This window comes from Molothrus ater, chromosome 24, assembly GCF_012460135.2.
Source record: "Molothrus ater isolate BHLD 08-10-18 breed brown headed cowbird chromosome 24, BPBGC_Mater_1.1, whole genome shotgun sequence".
In the NCBI taxonomy this organism is placed as follows: Eukaryota; Metazoa; Chordata; class Aves; order Passeriformes; family Icteridae; genus Molothrus; species Molothrus ater.
Window position 1 is genome coordinate 2,520,696 of NC_050501.2, and position 17,069 is coordinate 2,537,764.

Below are 17,069 nucleotides of genomic sequence, written 5' to 3' on the forward strand. Positions count from 1 at the left end.
AGGAGGGAATAGGGGAGGAGGAGGAGCAGCAGTGAGAGTCTATGCACTGCTACAGCTGAGGATGAATCTGGTCAGGAAAGTCTAATGCAAAGCTGTTTTTGACATGTTGAGTCAAGCACTGGATATGGGCTGAGCCCTCTGTTTCCCCAGAATGTAATTGGCCAGTTTTCAGAGGAACCTAAAGAAGCCAGTTTCCCTAAAAAGGAAACACTGTGGGAACCTCTAGAAAGTGGGGGCTGCATTCCTTCTTCCCCTCTGAACATCACAGCCACCTTACCTGGCTGGCATGGAAACCACTTTACAGCCTGGCTGCAGGGGAGAGCATGGGAGAAACAGCAGCAGTTTGGAAGGTGAGCATGAGGCAGGAAGATTTTGGAGGGGATTCCTTCCCCTCTAGAAGCGGCTCCACTGCGAGGATGCAGTCAGGCAGTCGTGGTGGATTCCACTTTGTCAGTGATTGGACAGTCTTAATATCTCAGCATCTCTCAGGTTGGATTTTAGGCATCTGTTTCTTGCTTTCTTGAGTGGGTTAACAGCAAACACATTTCTCATCTTGGCAGTTTGCATTTACTTGAACAAGAACGGCAGCACTGGGCCCCACCTAGACAAGAAGAAAATTCAGCAGCTGCCAGACCATTTTGGACCAGCTCGAGCTTCTGTTGTCCTGCAGCAAGCAGTACAGGCCTGCATTGATTGTGCTTATCATCAGAAAACAGTCTTCTCCTTCTTAAAACAAGGCCACGGGGGAGAGGTCATCTCAGGTGAGAACGGGCCCGCAGCACTTGGCCTCCAGAGAGGTTGTTGCAAGAATTCTCTCGTTGGAAGATGTCTGTCCTGAAGCTCGCTGCAGCCACAGGCCAGGGGCAGACACAAGAGTTCTGTCTTCTCTTTCTTGCCACACATGTGTGTCAGTGAAGCAACAGCTGGCGGCTGACTCAGAGCGGAGCAGTTCCCATGGCCCGCGGGCACAGCTGCTGGAGCAGGCAGTGCTCAGCGCTGGCACCAGCCTGGGCAGCAATCCTGCCAGCCCTGGGAAGAGCCACAGCAGGGGGGATGCCACAGCTCCTCACGGAAAGACAAGAAATAGCCCGGGTTTTATTTCTCCTTTAAGCCCGTGCCTAGCTGGATCTGCAGGCCCCTCCTGGAATCTTTTCCGTTCCCTCGGACGCGGCTCCCCCGGCCCCGTGCTGGGTGCAGCAGGCTGGTCCTGGCCTGCCCTGGCAGAGGAAGGCTTTGTTGGCTCTGAGAGCCCAGGATGCTGAGATCCAGGAGCTGCCTGTGCGGCCCTGGGCGTAGCCTCCCGCCCTGGCGGGGGGTTCACGTGTTGGGCTCTGTTTGTTTCTGTCTCCAGCTGTGTTTGATCGGGAACAGCACACTCTGAACCTGCCAGCAGTTAACAGTATCACCTACGTCCTCCGCTTCCTGGAGAAGCTGTGCCACAATCTGCGCAGTGACAACCTCTTTGGGAACCAGCCTTTCACTCAGAACAGCCACATGCAGCGCTCTCACCAGTACGACCACGACAGGTATCTACCAGGTAGGAGCTGGGGGGGGTGGCACTGTAGGGACTCAGGTTTGAGCTCTATCTCAGAAGGCAGGCTCCTGTTCCAGAGCCCTCTCCCAGGGTTCATTACATCACACCCAGTGTCCTGTACGTGCCCACAGGGCTCTTGTTGTGTAGGGTTCCGGTTGCATTTTCTGCCTGTCAGTTTGGTTCCCATCTCCGCTGGAGGTTTCCGCTCATCCGTGCTGTCTCCTTGTCTTCCCTCCTCCCCTCCTCATCCTCCAGTCCTTCCCACTTCCTGTGATCTGATTGTGGTGACTTCATACAGCTAGGAATTCAGGTGAAAGACTGCAGGAAAAGGGAGAGTGATAACATGCAGCAAGTAAACTGGAATTAGAAATGAATTGAAGCAGAGTGGTTTCCACACTGGCCGTGGATCTGCTGGCAGCAGCCAGGACATCCAGCCCTAGTAACAACGTGGAGTTCCTGTTCAGGGGTGATGCTCATGCTCAATCTGAGGCAGAGCTGGTTTTGTTTTCCTTGGCATAGCATTGAAGCAGCTCCAGCTCACCCCAGCAAGACAGCTCATGCCACAGTGCAGATTGGCAGGCTGCAAAACTGCTCTGAAGTAGAAGCAGTGGAAAACAAGCCCAGCAGTTCCCCCACAGTGCTGGGCAGTGGCAGCAGGCCTGGGGTGATGGCTGCCCCTCAGGCTGTCTGGGGGTTCTGGGGGAGCTCCTGCTCCAGGAGTGTCAGTTGTGGAGAGGATCAAAGCTGTCTGCACCCTCTTTGGTGCCTGACAAGTGCTGATTTCCTCTCCTGTCTTGATTTCTTCCCCCTCTAGTCAGCAAATAGCTGTTGTGTTGTTTGAGGTCTTTCCAAAGTTAATCCTTTGCATAATTATGGTTCTGGCAAGAAAAGCAAAAGTTGTATGAATGTAAAAGGATGGGCACTTAGGAAGAACTGTTTAAAGAGAAGTTGCTAAGCATGAGGTGTAGGAGCCACAGCCAAATGCCACAGTGCTTCCACTCATTGCACCCCACAAAGCACCTTAGGCAGAGTCTAGAGAGCAAAAGGATCTTCCCATCCTCTGCTTCCTCCTGGCTGGAGCCAGCAGGGCCAGGAGCAGAGGAGCTGTAGGATATGCAAGGACAGGAGCAGCATGACTAGGTACTGGGGACTGGGGGCTTTCCCCTGAGGAACCCTCAATAGAAGCAATCCCCATGTTTCAGTACCCTGTCATCAGGAGAGAGAGCAAAACCTGAGTGAGAGGGGAAGCACCCAGCTCTGGGCATGGATCAGCTCTCACACAGAGTTTCCAGCCTCCATGAGAGGTCAGTGCCAAGAGCTGGGCTCTGCTGGGCAGAGTGGAAAAGCAGAAATCAGAATTCAGGGAAACTCAGGCAGAGCACCAGATCTGATATGATGCTGAGACCTGCCCATCCTGAACTCTGATTCAGAGTGTTTGCAGCACTTAAAGAAAAATTAACCACAGTCAGAGGTGTGACAGCACCTAGTCCTGCAGTTCATCCTGATCTGTGAGCTTCTTGGGCATCTGCTCATGTAACCTTTCTCAGGCAGCTGCAAGAAGGTGATAACCTAATCTATAGTGCTTCTGGTGAGGGCAGGGAAACAGTGCTGGTGATTTTGGGAACTTTGAGCTGGTCATGGAGGAATGAGGGTGGAGTTGTACATCCTTCAATCACACCAGATGTCAGGGCTGCTGTGGTCTCACCTTGAGCCCTGCATGTCCTGCTTGCTTTGTTTCCTCTCCAGGACAGGAATGTGTTGTATGGGGCTGGTTCTTCCAGCAGACAGCCACTGGTTGGGACTGGGAGCTGGTCTGAGTTCCCAGGCCAAAGTGGCTTTGCAGGAGCACCCTGTGGGTGCCATGGAGAGTTGGGGTGTGTGCCTGGGGCAGAGGGCAGGTCTGCAGTGTCCCTTAGCTCAGCAGTGTGCTGCCATTCTGGCTGAATAAATGGAAATAAGGAGGAGCAGACTGAGTTGTGCATCAGGAACTGCCCTTTGCAGGGAGCTGATTGCTGTCCACAGCACCATGGACATGATGGGACCTGGGGCTGTCTGAAAGCACAGGACAGGAGGGACCTTCTGGGCCACAGAGGCTCCTGCTGCTCCAGCACCACAGCACGTGGAGCTTCTTGGATTAACTCTGGAGTTGTGGATTTTGCTTTTCCACTGGAGACTGCTCCAGGGTTTTATGCTGAGATTTTAGAAACTATGTTGTAATTTCCAGCCCCAATTTATTCTTGGGCAACTTGGTGTCTGTGTCTCCTGGTCTTAATATTGTCTTTTGGCTTAACTTGGTTCTCTTTCTTCTGGAGTAGTTACAGAGCAGTTGTAGCCCTCAGAGGGGTTCATATTCTCTGCTTTTTGCTCTCCTCAGAAGTGTTGGTTTGACTTAAACTTCATGGGAGGCCAGAGTGCCCCCCAGCACTCTGGGGAGGAGCTCATGGGGACCTGGTGCCACAGCACTGACACCACCATGGTCACAGGAAACGTCTCTGCAGTCACTTTGAGTCACTGTGTCCTTGCAGCAGGTAGTGATCAGCCTGTCCTGGTCACATACACCATTCTTCTCATCACTGGTGTCACCTGCAGGTCATAAGGGACAGTGCTGCAAGTGCACATCTGGATTTAGCTGCTGGATTTTCCTCCTTGCTGGTTCTTGGTTATATATATATATATATATATATATATATATATATATATATATCCTTCCTTCCTGATTTTAAATGCTGCTTTGTCTGACCTGACTTGGGAAGACATCAGCAGATTTCATTGGTAAATCTCTAAAATTTCTGCCAAAGTTATTGCAGTTATTAAATTACCCTGGGCTCAAGGGTGATCCTCAGGCAGATTCACTCCCAGTCTCATGTTCCTTCTGAGTTGCTGCCAACAGCTTTACCTCCCAAATCAGATTTCTGTGCATAGAACAAGGCTCCTGGTAATTCATGTTCTGTCTCAGCTGGCTCTCAGTGTAACATCTTGCTGAATTCCAGTGTATGAGGTTGATGTCTCTTCCCTCATGGCACAGATCAGGATTTCCCATCACAGGGAGGCTGTTGGGTTGGCCTCCTCTGATGAACACCTGCCATAGAATGTGCCCTGTGTATTTCCTGCCATGGTGCTGCTGAGGTCAGACCATGGGCATTTTATAGTAAAAATCATTTTTTCCACCTATTTTTTTCAAATATTGGCAGCACATTTCAAGTGACTCCCAGTAACACAGTGCTGAATTCTGTTAGAATTTACTGCAGCAGACCCAAAATTTCAGGTGCACTGGCATTCTTGGCTTCCTCTGCACCCTTAAGTCTCCAGTTTGAGGACATTCAGTTGTCTGAGTTAGTCAGTGGTGGATATTTTAGTTTCTGTCCTGTTTCTTTTATCCTTAGAGCCTTGCCCCCAAGTGCTCAGCATGGCTGCAGCTGGAAGTGAATCCCAGAATGGTCTGGGTTGGAAGAGACCTTAAAGCTCATCTCATTCCACTCCCTGCCATGGCAGGGACACCTTCCACTGTCCCAGGTGGCTCCAAGCCCCATCCAGCCTGGCCTTGGGCACTGCCAAGGATCCAGGGGCAGCCCCAGCTGCTCTGGGCACCCTGTGCCAGGGCCTGCCCACCCTCAGGGAAGACTTTTTTTCCATAAATCCAGTCTAAATCTACCATCTTTCAGCATACAAGTGCACTGAGTGCAGGTGGATGTCACAGATGTCCACCTGAGCCAGGTGTGGGTGTGCTCTGCAGCCAGGGTGGAGGTGCCAGTGCACTCAGTGCAAGGTGCATTGTCCTAAATGAGAAGCCCTAATTAGGAGTGGGCTGACAAGATGAGGTGGGTGGCTGTCACTGCTCGTAAAGGTGTCCATGCTGATGGCCCTGGGGTGGCCACAGCACCATCCAGGCACAGCAGCTGAGCTGCTCTTCCCCCCAAGGCAGGGGAGGTGAAATATCCCTCCCAGCTGTCCTGTCACTTGGACACAACCCTTTTTCCTTTTCTCTCAATCCTCACCTTTCTGCACAGTGTCCCCTCACTCTGTTCCTCTGTAGCTGAAACACAGGCCCATCTTTGCCTTTGCACTGTCTCAAAACACAGAATGAGTTAAAAACCTCCCTTCATCCCTGCACTCCCCATCCTGAGGTGCACAGCCTCCTTTTATCCAAGGAAATGATCTGCTTGTTCTCAGCATCCATCTCAAAGTGAGCATTTATCCACTGAGATTTGGGGTCCTTCCCTCTCAGATTATTTCCTTTTTGATGATCACATTCATGAGGTTTATGTCATTTTTGGACTGAAGACATTTTCCTTTTATTCATGATAATCTGAGTACAGCTCTGTCTGTTACTCCATTTCTTTATTTTCTTCAAATTTGTCCTTTAAAAACAAAATTCTGGCTTTGGTTTATCCTCTCATTAATTTACACCAACGTCACTTCTGATTCCTAGAATTAACTCCTATAACCTGACCTGTTGTGTTTGCATTACTTTTAACATCAACCACTTTAAAAAAAACCAAAAGGCCAAACCAAAACCTGATGAAAAAACCTTTGTAAAGCATCACTTTGTGTTGTGGTTCTGTGGCTGTTGGGTGAAGAATGTTGTGCAGTTTGACACAGGGCTGTCCAGAGACATTACCAAGAGCACGTGTTCCCCTCTGGGCAGTGAGGGGCAATTTGTTTTTCTGGCAATGTCACAGTGATTTTGGGTGATATGGAGTCCCAGGGCTTCAGTGCAAGCGGCTCTTTCATTTCCCTGAAGGATATTGATTGAACAGGTACCTTCTCCACCTTTGTGTTTCTCTTTAATCACCTCAGCTGTGCCCATCTGGTGCTTGCCCCACCTGTACCTCCCTTTGTTGGGCATTGTGCATCTCCCTGGTGTCATTCCCCGCCGTACCTGTCACCCCTCCTGCCCCTGCTGCTGCCCTGTGCCAGCTCTCAGGGCTGCTCTGGGCTGCTGGTGGCTCCTGGCATCTGTGCAGAGCATTTCACCCCTCTGTGCCCACCCCAGAGCTCCCAGGGTGGCTGGAGGGCCCAGCTGGCGCCTGTGTGGGGCAGCAGGAGGGCTCACCTGAGCTGGGACAGGCTCTGCCACCCCTGTGTCACTCACCTGGCTGCTGTCCCCATCAGTGTCAGTGCTTCCATTCCTTGTCCATCCACCACTGACCCCGTGTGTGCAGAGCTGTCCCAGCCCATGGCACTGTCCTGTCTGCTGGGCAGGGTGTGCAGGGTCCCTTCCTTGGGATGATGGCTTTGGAGAGCAGCAGGGGCAGTGCCATGGCAGTGTCCTGTCTGCTCTGCAGGATGTGCAGGGTCCCCTCCTTGGGATGATGAGTTTGGAGAGGAGCAGCGACAGTGCAGGGGCAGTGCCATGGCACTGTCCTGTCTGCTCTGCAGGATGTGCAGAGTCCCTTCCTTGGAGGATGGCTTTGGAGAGGAGCAGGGGCAGTGCCATGGCAGTGTCCTGTCTGCTGGGCAGGGTGTGCAGAGTCCCCTCCTTGGGATGGGTTTGGAGAGCAGCAGGGGCAGTGCAGGGACAGTGCCATGGCAGTGTCCTGTCTGCTGGGCAGGATGTGCAGAGTCCCCTCCTTGGGATGATGAGTTTGGAGAGGAGCAGTGACAGTGCCTGGGGGCTCCATGGAGGGGGGAGATTGAAAATGGGAGTAGGGTTTAATCCAGCAACACAGAGGAGTTGCAAATCATCCAAGGCTTGTTTGCTAGCTGTCCAAGGGAAAGGTGTGGATCTGAAAGGTGACAGTGGGATCAGCAGGAATTGTGTGGGATGAGCCATGAGGAGAAATGGAATTAAATCAATTACAGGTGCTGTTTGGGTGAAATATGGCAAAACATGGCTAAGATTCTTTGTTAGTTTTCTCACCACTCTTTTTCTCTGGTAAAACCTGCAAACTCTGCTCTGTTGAGCCCTGCCAGATGTGCTGGATTGCAGCTTGAGCAGGTGGAGGGTGCCCAGGCTGGCAATGCACACAGGGCTCGGGGGACTCTGGCAAGACTGCATTTCCCAGGATGTCTCCACTCCTAAAGAAATCCCCATCTGTGGTGGTGCTCACAGGGGTCTGAGGATGAGGGAAGAGATGAGGATCTTTCTCCACATTTCAGAAGGCTTGATTTATTATTTTATGATATATATTATATTAAAACTATACTAAAAGAATAGAAGAAAGGATTTCATCAGAAGGCTAGCAAGGAATGATAACAAAAGCTTGTGACTCTCAGAGAGTCCAAGCCAGCTGACTGTGATTGGCCATTAATTAGAAACAACCACATGAAACCAATCAAAGATCTACCTGTTGCATTCCACAGCAGCAGATAACCATTGGTTATATTTTGTTTCTGAGGCCTCTCAGCTTCTCAGGAGAAAAATCTTAGCAAAAGGATTTTCCATAAAATATCATGGCTACACCCATGTTTCAGTACCCTGTCATCATGAGAGAGAGCAAAACCTGAGTGAGAGGGGAAGCACCCAGCTCTGGGCATGGATCAGCTCTCACACAGAGTTTCCAGCCTCCATGAGAGGTCAGTGCCAAGAGCTGGGCTCTGCTGGGCAGAGTGGAAAAGCAGAAATCAGAATTCAGGGAAACTCAGGCAGAGCACCAGATCTGATATGATGCTGAGACCTGCCCATCCTGAACTCTGATTCAGAGTGTTTGCAGCACTTAAAGAAAAACTAACCACAGTCAGAAGTGTGACTAAAGAGGGCTTGTTCTCTTTTCCTAGACAGAAGCAGTTCCTTAGACGGCTCTCTGCAGGGACCAGGCCGGGGTACAAAGCGCTTTTCCCAAGATCCCCCTCCATACAGTGCTCCTCTCTCCCCCAAGTTACCAAAGAATGACCGTCACCCTTTGGAAGGTGAGCACAGCGTGTCTCTTCCCAAAGCTGCCTGTTCCCAGAGCCCTGTCCTGGCTGCTGCAGGCTCACATCTGCCCTGCCAAGCCCAGCTGTGGCTGCAGGGAGCTGCTTGGCTTGTCCCTGGCGTGGGTTGTGCTTGGTGTTCCAGAGGGGAGTGGATGAGTGTCGGGGTCTTTAGCTGCTCACAGTGTCCCCAAGAAGAGTTCCAAAGTCTCTTTTCCCAGCCCAGCACTTGAAGAAGGAGTCAGGGCTCTTCATTTCTCAGTCTCAAGGTTGTTTATTGTTGATTATCTGTAAAAAATTTTCTCCTGCCCTGCCCAGGTCCATCCAGCAGGACAGTTCCAGGCACTCTGCCTGTCCCCAGGGCAGGGTTATGTCTTTATACTAAAAACTACCTGTACAATATTTACAATAACTTCCCAATACCCATCACCTATGTTAGACAGTGAGCTTCTACTCTAAACCAATCCCAAAGTGCCACCATCACAGCAGAAGATGGAGGCCAAGAAGAAGAAGGAGAAAGGCTGGACACACCCAGTTCCCTCCATCTTGCCTCCTGAACCCCCATACCAAAAACCCTAAAATCTACTTTTCCACCCCATGATAACTTCACTATCATTCTACCTAAACTATTGTGGCTTGCAGATCTTCATATAAAGTTGGTAATTTGCTCCATGGGTCATAATCAAACCCAGAGGTGTTTTGGGCTCTGTGCAGGGTCTCTGAGCCCCCTGGCAGGATCCTGGCCGTCCTGGACAGCCAGAGGGATGTCCTAGGTCCTGACAGATGAGCTGCTGTGTGGTGGGCCAGGTTCCCCACAGATGTGTCAGGCATGTGGAATGCAGCAGGAATTCCTCCTAAGCCTGACAGGCATCATCTCACACTGTATAATCTGGTTTAGCTTCCCTCGCTGTGCATGGCATTAACAGTGCTCAAACTGCCCAGCTGCCTCAATCTGATTTGTGGATTTTTCCCTGAGGGTTTGCTGCAGCCTGTTGTACAGATGCTGATGTGCAGCTGTACCCCAGGAACTTGCTGCCCTTTGCCAGGATCTCATCTTGTTGCTCACTGAAACAGCTGGGGGGTGTCACTGGCTCCCTCAGCTCAGCCACTGCATTCCCATCCCACACTGCTGCTCCTTCCTCAGGATGCCACTGCTGCAGAAGCAGGAATTACCACTTTATTCCTTACTAAGCATAGGCACACTTAAAACCCTTCACAGCTGGGATGCAAGTCAGCAGCAGAATTCATCTTCCCAGGAAGAGGCAAAGTTTGCCCAGTTCATTTATCATGAACTCAGTTATTTTAGCTGTGGGATCCATAGGTGACTCTTGCATGCATAGGTGGGAGATTTCCAGAAGACCCAGGTAGCTGGAGGACTCCTTGAACTGAGGAATCTTCAATAAATACGCTCCCACTTTGTACTGAACTGCAAACCCTCATAATGCAGACTGATGATTTAATCTTACTGGGGCTTTTAATTAGTGGATGGTGAAATCTGCCTACATGTTAGTCACAATTCTTTGTGACTGAAATCCCTGAAAAATTGCTGGAGACTCCTGGGCAGGCTCTCAGTTCAGTGGCTTCATGCTCTGTTGCTGTCCCTTTAGAATCCCCATTTCCCTGGTTTTGCTGGGTGTGAGTGCCAGCCTGGCACCACTGTGGGTGATTTTTGTCTGTGTCCATCACTGTGTCCTGTGCCCTGCAGGATCTCTGACCCTGCCTCTAACACTGAACTTGCCCAGAGCAGCTGTGGCTGCCCCATCTCTGGAAGTTTCCAATGCCAGGTGGACATTGGGGCCTGGAGCAACCTGGGACAGTGGGAGGTGACCCTGCCATGGCAGGGAGTGGGACTGGATGGGCTTTAAGGTCCTTCCCAACCCAAACCCTTCCATGCTTCTCTGGTGGACAGTTTCTAGTGGCCTCATTACCTGCAGTGATTGAAACTGTACATTTGTCACAGAGCTGGTGTGTGGCACTGCCTCATCTATTTCAGCATCTTGACAGGTCAGAAACTGTCCCCAGAGCCCCCTCCTGTTCCTCACCTCCAAATGGGTGCTGGTCTCCTTGATTCCTCTCTGATGCATCAGCCACTGCCTTTGGTAACTGTTGGCACAGCCCAGCCCCTCCTCCTCCCCCAGCAGGTGGGACATGCAGTGTTCAGCCTGTTCTTGAAGATTGCTCCAAAGGTTCACATGCCTTGGTTGGGTGGTGAATGTTGCCCACTCTGTATTGTCAGTGAAGAGAGAAAGCTTCCATGATGGGTAATTCCAAGGAGGAGCCTTCACTAGGTTCCTACAAGATTGATTCTTTGTCTGCTTCAAAGTCTATTCAGTTATCCCTTGGCCTTTGAGTGGGTTGTGCCATCTGGATGCCAGAATTCTCCAGCCTCTTCCAGAAGAACACAGACAAGTGGGCAGGAAGTGTGTCTGCATGTGAGGGGTGATCCTTCCTGCAGCAGCTTGGTCTGCTTCTGTTCTTCATCCAAGCAGGGAGCAATGAGGTTCAAATTCCATCTAGAAATTCATTCTTATCCCACAGCTAAAAGCTGTAATGAATACATTCTCCTCCACCGTGAAATTGAGGTTCAGACAGGAATATTTGCATTTCAGAGGATATATTTTAAGAATATGCACCTGAAATACTCAGATATTGAGTATTTCTTGAGCAAGGCACATATTCTCATGGGAATGAACTCTGTCTCAGACAGCAGCTCCTGAGCACATCCCTGTTTGCCATGTGGAAGGCTGTGAGCAGCAGTGGGACATCTCCAATCACTCTGCATTTGGCAAGAAGCAGAGACACGAGGAAGGGATCTCACATATTACATTGTTTTTCCTCTTGCATCCAGTGGAGTTTGTGTGGCTTTTTGCTGAAACACTGCAGTCCCAGCACAGTGGGGGACTGCCTTCCCAGCCCATCACTTGCTGGAAGCAGTGGGTGTTCAGGAGTAGTGCAAATCACATTTGTGCTTGTGGCCAAACTCCCATGTTTTAGCAGTAAAGTGACACTGTTGAGTCTATAGCACTATTTGTTTAATTAAACTTTAATTATCTGCTCCCTGCCTCTCCACCACTAATTGTGGCATGTTTCCCTGCAATGTGCCAACTGCCAGCCTTTAGTTAAATCTAACAGTGTGTGTAAGGAACTCTGCCTAAGGATCAGCCACCTCCTCCTCACACTCTGTTTGTCAAAGGTGAAGGATCCTGGGTGTTGCCTGAGTATCTCACCTACAGATGATTCCCAGGGGCAGCAATCATTCCCCTCTTGCCTCATGTCCTTCTCCCTTCCCTGCAGGTATCACTCACTGAGCAGTTCCCTGTGTACTTGTGTTTTTAGGAAAACCCTCACTCCCTCTTGCACTGAGCCTGCCACAAAGCCCCCAGTTCTGCTGCAGAGTTCCAGCCCAGGCAGGCTCTGCCCTGTGCAGGGTTAGGGAACCTGGGGATCACTGTGTGCCTTCAGTTTTAGCTCCTGGGCAGAAGCACATCGTGCCCCCAGGTGGCCCTCGGCTGTGATCAGCAGCTGTGAGAACAGGATCACATATTTGTGTTTGCAGAATGCATCACAGCACATTCCTGTCATGACACTGTTCATTGGTGAGTGAAGTCATTTCTGAGGGTGAGTTCTGGATCCTCAGCCTTGCACTGACAGAACCTGTGCATGTGCTCTCCCAGACTGGGCCTGAAACTCCTTCTGCTGCCACCAATCCCTGCTGAGAGCTCTGGGGTTTTTGGGAGCACTCAGACACGTGTTTGTGTCACCCAGCACATCTGGGTGAGTGTCCCAGGACCTCCTGGCCAGCTGCAGCTCTCTGTCACCCCAGAAGGTGCTGAGATGCACAGCTTGGACCTGTTGCCATGCCCACAGCCACTGTCCTGTGACAGCTCAGAGGGCTGTGCCCACTGACCCTCTCCTGCCCTGTCCTTCCCTGGCAGTCAGAACCCTTCCCCAGATGTTTCAGGGGAAGTGTTTTGGGGTTCAAACAGAACTGTCCTGTTGAGGAGTGTGAAAAACGTCAATCACTTGTTTTTAAAATTTTAAAAGCTTAATAGTAATAAAATGGTTATAAAAATAGTAATACAATTAGAGTAATATATAATTAGGACAATTTGAATTAGGACAATATGAGACAATAGAGACAAAGAGTTACAGACAGTCCAGGTACCTTTTCTGGGCAGCACGAGCCCGAAAAAGGACCCACGTTAACAAAGGATTAACCCTTAAAAGCAATAACCTGTTGCATATTCATACACTTCATACATGATGCATAAATTCCATTCAAACACAGGATTCTGTCTGGGCAGTGTCAGCTTCTTCCTCTGTATCCTAACAGTGCCTTCAAGGCAGGAAGAAGTTCGTTTCTGCTGATAAGAGGGCAATAAATTCTTCTCCTCTGAAAGATTCACGTGTCCTGTGGCTGCTATCTTGCTGTTAGTCCTTTCTTTTAAAAAAGTATCCTACATAGCATAATTTCTATTTTAACATTTTTTATAACCTAAAACTATATTTAACACACTACTTAAGAGAATTAATACGGCATCACTTTCTAACACAACACATCTAATATTCATTTGAATATTTGTGAAAAGCCAATCATAAAATACATGCATTTTTCACAAGGAGGACACCAAATGTAGTTTGAAGCAGCTGCAGTGGAACCCCACTGGTGTAAGTGACACCCACAAGTGGCTGTGGCTGGGCAGGGATCTCCACCCAGGCCAGACCAGGGCAGCCAGCTCTGCTTTGCATCCAGTCTGGGGCTGAAATGCAATGGTGGCAGTGCAGGAGGGGTTTGGAGTTATTCAGGAATAGCCATGAGTCAGCAAACCATTTTTTATGCATGCAGAGCAGGTGAGAACACACCTGTGCATGGGGGAGAGTGACAAGAGGGCCAGCACAGGTCACAGGGGTAACAGTCCACACCAGCAGGTTGTACAGGAGATTTAAGGCTGTGCTGCTGTTTCTGGGCACATCCCAGAGACCTAAAAGCAAACAAAGGCAGCAGTGCCTCAAGTGCAGAGTGGCAAAGCCCTGGGGTGGGAGCAGCAATTTCCCAGTGATAGCCCCACACAGGGCTGGGGTGAGAGCAGCAATTTCCCAGTGATAGCCCCACACAGGGCTGGGGTGGGAGCAGCAATTTCCCAGTGATAGCCCCACACAGGGCTGGGGTGGGAGCAGCAATTTCCCAGTGATAGCCCCACACAGGGCTGGGGTGGGAGCAGCAATTTCCCAGTGATAGCCCCACACAGGGCTGGCCAGCAGCCACACAAGGGTGTTCCCATTTCATGTCCTTACAGTGTGAAGCCCGGGCAGGTCAGGGCTGGACCAGCTGAGCTGGCCTCTGGATCTCTGCTCAAACACAGGCAGCAGGAGCAGAAGATCCCAGCTGTCACAACAGTGCCACAGTTCACAGAAACCAGAGCAAGTGAGGGGTAGCCAGCCAGGAGATGCTGCCCCAGTCAGTGGGACCCAATATCTGCAGCACTTGGGAACCACATCAGGCTCTGGCAAGCTGCACTTCCCTTCACTGGAGCATCAGCATCACCTCAGCAGGGAACTGGGGAAAATCTCAGCAGCTTCTGGGTCTCTCAGGCTGCAGATCCTGCACCCTCACCATGACCCCCAGCTCAGCACAGCAGTGCTGTGCTGGCTTTCACCTGCTGCTCCTGGAGTCTGGGAAGTGCCAGGGAAGAATCCCAGGGCCTGGCCAGTGCTCAGGCTTCCTCAGCCTTGTCAGCTGCCAGGGTGCTGGAGTGGCAGCAGCTCAGGGCTGTGAGCTGCCCTCAGGACCCCTCAGGTTGTGGTGGAGGAGCTGCAGCTCCCAGCCATGTGTGCTGGCAGTGCTCAGGCAATGCCCCTCACTGTGGAGCTGCTGCCCTCTTTGGCAGGTGGTTCATCATAAAGAGCACTTGAGGGTGGCTCATGAGGCACAAGAACCACCTGGGCTGAGACTCAGCTGTGCCACAGTAAAACCTGCAAAGGTGGCCCTGCAGTGGAGCAGCACAGACAGATCTTGCTGCCTCAGCCAGTGCAGCTGTCACCCTGGACAGCCTCCCCAGCCCCTCCAGCCCAATAGTACCATGGCAGCTGCAAATTCAGGGCATTTCTGGAGAAGATGAGGAAGCCACCATTGCTCTGACATCCTGCCTGGGGAGGTTTTAGAGGCCCAGGCCCTCCTGTGCGTGTTCCAGTACAGGGAATTGGCATCTGATGTGGTTAGGCTGGAAAAGAGCCCAGCAGGAGCCCAGGAGGGATGAGCAGCTCATCACCAGCTTTTGGGGCAGCTCATCATTGCTTTTGGGGCCAGAGGAGCAGCAGGGTGTGGGAGCATTGCCTGGCCCTGATGGCACAGCTCCCTCCTGCTCTGCATGTGTCTGCCACCCAATGCCAAGCCCTTGGTGAGGTGCAGGGTGTGACCCCTCAGGGAGCATCTCCTCCCCTTCTCTTCAGGGCTGTCTGTGAGTCCTGTGTCCTTTGGCATCCAGAGGTGCCCCTTGGCCACAGAGGGGCCCAGGGCAGGCAGGCCTCAGTGCTGGTGGTGGCATGAGCAGAGTAGCTGAAGAAAGGAGCTGCTGCTCCAGTTTGGGACCATTGTCACTACACTGGTTGGACTGGCACTGGCAGATGGTGACACCATTGGCAGCTGGTGAATGCCAGGGCTGTGGCAGGGCCTGGTTTGATCCCTGAGCCCAGCCAGGGCTTGGACCCAGCCATGCTGCTGTGGCTCTGCCCCACACGGGAGCGTGGCCGTGGCGTTCGGGTGGGTGCACTAACTGCAGCTTGGTGCATTCCAGGTGAAACCTTTGTCCTGGGAGATGGCCTCCCAGGGCCCTTAGAGCCTCGCCTGGACCCCATGGACTCTGCCTTGAACTCTGTCAGTTCATCCAGCCACAGCAGGAGCTCCAGAGACTTTCGCCTGCCAGGATACAGGCACCTGCAGCAGCCCTGCAGCCTCAGCCAGGGCAGCAGCTCTGCCCTGCGCAGGCTGAGCTCTGGGGGTAAGAGCTCAGAACAGCCCTGAGCTGTACGTGGGGCAGTGAAGGGCTGGGCTAACTCCAGTCACACCTCTCTGAGTGCAGCAAGTGCCAGAGGCTGGGCTCTGCACAGCCAGCTGAGTCTGTTAGGTGTGATGGCACCTGGCAGGTGGCAGTGTGGACAGGTGATGTGGACAGGTGACGTTTCTGCTTTGCCTGGTGACTGGGTGGACCTGGAGGTCGGTGGGGAGAAAGGAACAGGCAGGAGCTGAACTGTGTCCAAGTGATAAATGGGTGTCTGAGACCACAAGGATGGATTGGGAATGGCTGGGGAGTCAAAAGTTGCCTGGTGGGGCGGGGAGGATGGGCAGATGCAGGAATAGCACCTCTCTGTATGGGAGAATAGGGGCAGGAGAGCTGAACTGCTCATTGCAGCATGTGGGGTCACAAATAATGTCATTTTAGGTGCATGGCATCAGTAAAAGCCTCTGAAAAGCTCAGGCTGCTGCTGCCTCCCCCACACATTTTCAGGCAGAGCTGAGACAAGGGGCTGGGCACGCTGGGAGCAGGACTTGTGCCAGCTCAGGCTGGGAGGTCACCTGTGGGTTCAGTCCATCAGAAGATGCAGCCAGTGGAAACATAAACCAGCTTTGCTGTGTTAGATGTGCTAAAGGTGTTGGGAGGGGAGGAGGAGCCGTGCTTGTGGAGACACCTGGGAATGGCAGGGGATGTTCTGCTGAGGTGGGAAGTGTCTGCCCATGACAGGGAGGAGTGGGAGCTGGGGCCAAACAAGGGGAGTGGGGCTTGAGAGAGGGGACAAGAGCTCAGTATAGAAGGCTGCCCTGAAAAGTCAGACCTAAAGAGGGGGAGTAAGGTTTGGGTGCCAGAACTGTGCCACAGGAGTCTGGGCCTGGCCCTTGCTGTGTCTCTGCCCTGCTGTGGAGAGGAGCTGAGTGGTGGTGGGCTGAGGGCCAGTGGCTGGGGCGGTGCCAGGGAGCCCCAGTAACGGAGCTGTGGCTTCCCCAGGCTCGGACAGGTACCCGGGCTCCCGGGACAGCTCCCGGCTCAGCAGCCGCGACCCCTCGGCCTGGACGGTGGAGGAGGTGATGCAGTTCATCCGCGAGGCAGACCCGCAGCTGGGCCCCCACGCCGACCTCTTCCGAAAGCACGTGAGTGTGCAGAGCTGGGTGTGCTTGGGTTCATGTACAGAGCTCTGGGTGTGCTTGGGTTCATGTGCAGAGCTCTGGGTGTGCTTGGGGTTCATTTACAGAGCTCTGGGTGTGCTTGGGGTTCATTTACAGAGGTCTGGGTGTGCTTGGGGTTCATTTACAGAGCTCTGGGTGTGCTTGGGTTCATTTACAGAGCTCTGGGTGTGCTTGGGGTTCATTTACAGAGCTCTGGGTGTGCTTGGGGTTCATTTACAGAGCTCTGGGTGTGCTTGGGTTCATGTGCAGAGCTCTGGGTGTGCTTGGGGTTCATTTACAGAGCTCTCTGTGTGTTTGGGGTTCATTTACAGAGCTCTCTGTGTGTTTGGGGTTCATGTGCAGAGCTCTGGGTGTGTTTAGGGGTGTGCTACATCTGGAAGGGGCAAATCACACCAACAAAATCCACAAGACTCAGAACACAGCAGCACTTCAGGCCAGATGTGTGGGGATTACCAGTTGTGGGTTTCTCTGGGTCTGCATTGAAGGCACTTGAGGCAGCAGTTC

The 17,069-nt window shown here is 52.0% G+C and overlaps 1 protein-coding gene across 5 annotated transcripts in view; it reads left to right on the forward strand.

The window, feature by feature from the left end:
- The window catches only part of SCMH1 (Scm polycomb group protein homolog 1), a 63,237-nt gene that overhangs the window by 43,242 nt on the left and 2,926 nt on the right, over positions 1 to 17,069 (forward strand). For 2 of the 5 annotated variants that reach the window (XM_036396913.2, XM_036396914.2), the window contains 5 exons: positions 561 to 761; positions 1,352 to 1,537; positions 8,252 to 8,383; positions 15,181 to 15,384; positions 16,387 to 16,529. In XM_036396913.2, the coding sequence (XP_036252806.1) occupies positions 561 to 761; positions 1,352 to 1,537; positions 8,252 to 8,383; positions 15,181 to 15,384; positions 16,387 to 16,529 (866 nt within the window). The remainder of the gene's footprint in view (positions 1 to 560; positions 762 to 1,351; positions 1,538 to 8,251; positions 8,384 to 15,180; positions 15,385 to 16,386; positions 16,530 to 17,069) is intronic. The other 3 variants (XM_036396915.2, XM_036396917.2, XM_036396916.2) reach the window with 3 other exon arrangements.